Genomic DNA, 6,212 nt, shown 5'->3' on the forward strand with positions numbered 1-6,212 from the left:
AAAGATAACAGCTAAAATCGCCTTAAGCTCAGACGTATCAAAGTTAAATTTTAATCTAGCTTCACCTCCTGTCCAATGGTAAATGACCCCAAGGTCAATATTTCTAAGACCCGATCATCAAGATACGTGTTGGTGTATATGAATGAGAAACCCAGTAAAATATGTCCTCTGTTTTCCTAGAAATTAGCAGCAAGCGTGATGAAATAGGTATGGAGCCTCAATTTTGTTACTACTAGCCGCATGCAAGTGGCAAACTAATTCCATTTGCCCACATTTGCATTGACAAAACTGAGGCGCTCCAACTATCGACATCGATCAAACGTTGTTTGCTTGACCCTAGTAAATTTTGAACCGCCAGTTTAAGAAAACTAAGTGGTTTTTAACAATGTCTAGCTCCGAGTTCGTTACAAGTGAAATTTTGAAGTAAATTTGTTCAAGATTCAAGTTGCATTTGCATCTTGAGGTATCTCTTGTGAAGCTTCCCCATTTAATGTGTTGCTACCTTGCTGGTTGCTTTATTCACTAATGGAGAAGGAAGATCTTTTAACAGAAGACTCTGAAAGAATCCAATCATCTGTGGAAAATAAAGCAATGTTAATCATTATAACGAGTATAACAACAATCAACATATAGTTGTAATAATTGATATAGTCGCAGATGTAAAAAAAAAATACCAAGGAGAAGGCGATACATAGAAGGCTGAATCCAGGGAAATAGAACGGTGCATTTTCGGAAAGAAACAATGCTATATACAAACCAAAATTATTTTATCTGTTAAAAGCTATAGAACTTTTTTCAATCTCGGTAATAAATAACGTTATATAAAAGATAGTAATGAAAGAAGTTCAAAGTTCATTTTAATGTGTTCTCATGCACGTACCTGTCAATGGACTAAATACACACGGAGCTATAACTCCAGCCAGGGACTTTACCCCGGCTATGCATCCTTGGACCTTCCCCTGCATTGAGAATTTGAGATGGAAGCCAGATATCAAAACACTATCATCCCTCTTTAATTAAAAATTTGAGCGGTACGTACTAAATAAAAAAGATGTTAGATATAGTAATTAATCTTGTGTGTATTGAGTATGTTAATCGTTAAAAAAAAAAGGTACATATACATGAGATTTCTAACATTCCGTCAAGTAATAATTGTTTGTACTAACAGTTTATCTCGCAAAGATCTCGTTATATTCCTCATATGGGATATGATTGGCCACACTATAGTTCTGGCCTTCTGGGTCGGGTTAACCATACTAATTTGGGGCTGGATTAATTTCACTTCAGTATGGGATTAACCATACAGGGACTCATACTCTTAACCCCCATTTATTATCTACCATTTCTTTGAAAACGTTTTCCAGTTTTATAGTTTTACCTGTTCACCGGATCCAACTTGTCTTGAGGCAATACCACAAACCTATATGCAAATTCAAAATATGTACTGTAAGCAATAATAAGTAAAAAAAAAAAAGCTCCAAGAGACCATGACACGATAAAGTCTTACCGATGGCATCACGAACATGGCTCCGGGTACAAGCAGGGTCGTGGCATAAGGAATCTATATATATCGTTCGAACAAAAAAAACAATCGTATTAAATTTGTAGTCCTTTACAGGTTTAATTACTCTTCGACCAAAAATCTCCATATAAGAGCTATAGTTAATATACTTTAATTATAGAGGGTTTCAAAATATAGATTTCTTTGTAAAGAATTCTCAGTGAACTCACCCATGGTGACCACGCAACACTGAGAATAGCGGCCTGCATGACAAGCACATAACCAAATTTCTTAGTTGTGTATTCATATATATATCATGAGGACATCAACTGATTTTGAATGTCATAGATTAGATGGAGTAAAATGAAGAAATTAGTTTTCTTAAGTGTTTACGTTTAAAAAATCCATAAGAAGCCCTGTTGATAACACCCAACGTTCTCCAATGGCAGAAACCAATATTGGCAATATAAACAGCTGAGAAAGTAAAGTGAGCAGCATAAATATATATCAAACAATATATAGTTAACTAATAGTGCTACAAAAAATTAACTACAGATCGTTTACACAATATACCTGGGAGGTGGAGCCAATGATGTTATCCAGTAGAAAGAGCTCAGCAAAGTCATTTTTGTTGAACCCAAAACGAGCTTTCATAAAATACTGTCATTTAAAATCAGTCAATACATTTTTGTGTTAATCAAGAGCTTTCTTCAGAAACAAATATACGAATGTAAAAGTGTGGAGACGAGAGAAACCATGAAAGCAGACTGCATTCCACTTTGTGATAAGGTAGCAAAAAATGTAACCACCAATGTTTGAACGAGTATGGGACTGTTTTATAAAAAACCATATCAACCATTTAGGGTTATATATAAGTTACATATATACACGCAGATTAAACTATGGATACTTTGTAAATTGTGTATATATGGAACATACCTTTTTTTTATAAAGCTGGCCATATCTTTCAAAGAAGAATACTTAGCGTTGAAGACATGTGATTTAGTTGGTGCGTCTTTTAGAATCGGCTCTGCTAACATCCTTAGATCACCATCATCATGAACTTTTTGTTGATTATTACTACCACCATCATCAGAATTGTCGTTATCTTCGTCGTGTAACCTCTCTGTGAGGAAAACTCTCATGTACACCAAACCAACGAATAATGATATAGCTGAAACCTAATCAATTATAAATATGTTTTGATCATCTTTTGAGGTTTTTTTTTATAAGCACATCTTAGAGTTCGTCTCGCAATTTCTTCATTTTGTTTGTTGGTATGTATAATGATTAATGTATGATGATACGATACCTGAAAAGTCGATGCTATAGGTAGAAAACGAGCTGAGAATGTTGCAAAAACCCCAGATATTGTTTTGACACCAGCAAAAACTCCAAACATTGATATTCTCTTTTTTCCATGAACATTTTTGGCCTGAAAAAATAAACAAAATGACCTCATAAAATGTTGTAAATTTATTATTATAAAGACCAAAATGTCATATAATTAGATCATAGTGAGAAAGAGTACCACATAGGCTTGAGCGAGACAGTCAACAGTACCTCGGCAGACCATATCAAATAGAGTCTTGGTAATATAAAATGCGTAGAAAAAATTTATATCCCTTCTATACCCTAATATCGCTGCAAAAGGTTACTACGTACATTCAGTAGCTAAATAAGCCTAATAGTGACAAAGTGCCATTATGTGCAATAACTCTGAACGTCAATAATAATGATAAGAATCACTGAATCAGTATAATCAATATTAATAATAACTAAAAGATTGTGGCTTAGTAGTAGACTGGTAGTATATAATAATAGGATGGTGCTTTTGTGTTCCGGATTCAATCTTTTTAGGAATAAGATAGAAGTATCTAAATAATTTCGGATACAGAATTTTCAAGATTAATTTCAGAAAAAGATAGACAGAGAAAACGAGATATCCGTGGGAAGCGACTAATCATTTTCTACGTTGGCACTATTCTTTGTGGACTTTGTGAGGTATCGCGATCAAATAAACAAATAAATAATTTTAGGCATCTTGATTTATTTTATTCTTTATCATTGGTCTAAGACATAGGCCTGGGACATTCGGATTACTGACTGGATTTGGATTTTTCGGATTTGGATAATTTGTGTAGAATTTTTTTTATTCATTCGGATTGGAATATTGGGTTTACTGTTTAAATCAGTTTCGGATCTATTTTGAGAAGAATTTTATTTTTGTTCAATTTTAATAAAATTTTCAAAAAAATGTTTATATTGAGCAGATATAAGTGTAACTAAATAAATTTCTGATATTGGGGTTATTTCAGTTTTTTTTTTTTCTGGTATTTGGTATTTTTGGATATAAAAATAATTAAATATAAATAATATTTTCTGATATATAATTTTATTTCGGGTTTCTGGATTTGTTCTTTGATTTTTTATTAGATTGGAGTTTAGTTTGGGTAATTCAGGTAGGTAAATAAATACTATTTATTCGGGTTTTATAACTATTTGGTTCGGTTTTAAAACCTTATTATTCGGGTTTTGGATTTTTTTCCAGGGCTCATAAGTGGTTTTGCATGACTAGTTTTGGAAACTTTAACTCTATAATATGAATATATATATATATAGAAGAGAGAGAATTTATGTTTGGCTTCAAACGAAATATTTTATTTTCCGTTTTTAGAATCCGAGAAAAAAATAGAATAATAAAACTTATAAATTTTAAAATTAAAATTGTCAAAGAAAAAATTAACAAAGGGAGGTTAGATTTGGGATCAAATTCATTTTGGATATTTTCATTTTCAAATAAGTTGGTGGGAATTTTATTATCTGTTTGGATTTTATGATTATTCGGTTTGAGTAGGTGTGCGGTTTGGATCGTTTTTCACAAAGAAAAAGAAACTAAAAGAGTGTTCAATTTTAATAAAATTTTGTTAAAATTTGCAAAAAGTATAATATTGACAAATATAACTAATGTTTTTTGGTTATTTTGATATTTTAATTATTTTGGTATTTTTTGTTAGATACTTGTAATGAAATATAACTATTATTTTTGGATATATAGTTTTATTTCAGATTTTTGGGTATTGTTTTTGGTTCGATCGTATAATTTTATAATTTGGATACAAATATTTAGAATCCGTTATAATTTTCTGACTATTCGGGTTCTGGTTTTGGAACCGGATTTTTCAAATCGGTTTTCGGGATTTGATTTTTATGTCATGCACAGAAAAAATAGTAAAAACATTGGCACATGGGAAGAGAAAAGAACGAAAAAGAGAGGAACCTGGAGGAAGAATAGAGAGGCACATGGGAAGAGTGAGCAACGCTTTGATTCCATATCTGTCGGATAGATTTCCGATCACTGGCATCATGACCACTGTCCCTATTCCTACAGTCTTTTTTTTTTTGTTTGTTGCCATAATCATCGACAGGAAAAAAGAGTTTACATAACTAGTTTAACTAATTTAAGATTCTCACAATTTAGAAGCAAAAACAACTTGAAAATATATTTGGGAAAAAAAGTTAAATAAATTCACAAATACTTATTTTATTAGAAAATTCAGTGAGTTTATCAGTTTTATATTAAAATGAGAAAAAAACTACTTGAAATTCAATATATATGGACGACCACAAATTATGAAAATATTTATCATATTTCATCGCAAGAACCTTTCTAAGCTTTAGTTTTTGTTTTTTGGGGTACAATATATATCATGTCCCAAAAATAATCAAATGATGCCATCATATATGACAGTCTCAAATTACAACTAATTATTGTAGTAAAATCTCAAATTAACTTCAGTTTAATAGACAGCAAATGCGATTTACATGTCCATTCTTGAATTTTGAAGGCTAAACTATAAATTTTGAAGACACAGAAATTTTCTGGAAGCATTTGTACTTACCAAAAGACTAAACAGTCATTAACCAAACCAAAAAGACCCCAATTGTTATATACTATAATACTATATAAGTAGAGTTTATTACCACTTGTTGTACTCCGGTGAGATAAACGGCTAGAGAACATGAATCATTTATGCCGGAGCAAACTGCGGCGACAGTGACGTCAGTCATCACCGGCCTCACCAAGTAACCAGCGAATCCCGACAGGAACACCGTCATCAGCATGTGTCTAAGCTCTCCAAGTCTATATTCCACCATCTCTCCGCCCCTTCCTCCTCTCTCTTCTCCCAAGCTCACTTTTAATTCTCTTGCAGCAATAATGCAATAATGCATATGATATATGTCAATATCTTCTATACACGCGACAAAATTCATATATAATATTAGCTTTTGTTAATCATATAATAATACTTCATAGTGGGATGCCTGTGGGCATTGTCTCTGCAAAAAAAAACTTTAATAAATAAAATAGGGTAACTGATGTTTTTTATCTTTTATCACCATTATTGTTTCAAGGTATTTTTATCGTAGAGTTTGCAATTGAATTGAGAGATGGTCCGAAAATGTGTGTGATAGTTTTTTTTTTTTTTTTTTTTTTTTAGTTCAATATCAATTATTCATTATTTAAATCAATACATTCAAATCAAGGTACATAACATTTTCCTCAAACGAAGTGGACTAAATGCAATGAATCGATCTAGTATCATCTTGAATCACTAGGCGGATCCAACGCTATCTAACCGAGAAACATTGCATTGTTTAATCACAACGAAATAGATAACACACCACGACTCGGTGTATGATCATCTCT

General features: G+C 32.0%; 1 protein-coding gene across 5 annotated transcripts; it reads right to left on the reverse strand.

Moving 5' to 3' along the window:
* Positions 1-344: 344 nt before the first annotated feature.
* On the reverse strand, positions 345-5,914 carry LOC104791613 (uncharacterized). 5 transcript variants are annotated; one of them, XR_015562020.1, is made up of 14 exons: positions 5,486-5,849; positions 4,782-4,893; positions 3,033-3,145; positions 2,814-2,936; positions 2,441-2,627; positions 2,257-2,332; positions 2,075-2,161; positions 1,895-1,975; positions 1,732-1,764; positions 1,508-1,561; positions 1,379-1,420; positions 881-959; positions 675-745; positions 345-574 (listed from the first exon to the last, which is right to left on the reverse strand). XR_015562020.1 is itself a non-coding variant. In XM_010517540.3 (14 exons), exons 1-14 carry the CDS (start codon positions 5,774-5,776, stop codon positions 488-490), a joined length of 1,491 nt encoding a protein of 496 aa, XP_010515842.2. In that variant the 5' UTR covers positions 5,777-5,914; the 3' UTR covers positions 345-487. The 5 variants fall into 5 exon arrangements, 4 of the variants coding, with proteins under 4 accessions (XP_010515842.2, XP_087314790.1, XP_087314783.1 ...); XM_010517540.3 differs by having other exon boundaries at positions 2,441-2,682; positions 5,486-5,914; XM_087458664.1 differs by having other exon boundaries at positions 5,486-5,802.
* Between the last annotated feature and the right edge of the window lie 298 nt (positions 5,915-6,212).

Source organism: Camelina sativa, chromosome 1 (assembly GCF_030686135.1).
Source record: "Camelina sativa cultivar CO46 ecotype springtype chromosome 1, ASM3068613v1".
Classification (NCBI taxonomy): Eukaryota; Viridiplantae; Streptophyta; class Magnoliopsida; order Brassicales; family Brassicaceae; genus Camelina; species Camelina sativa.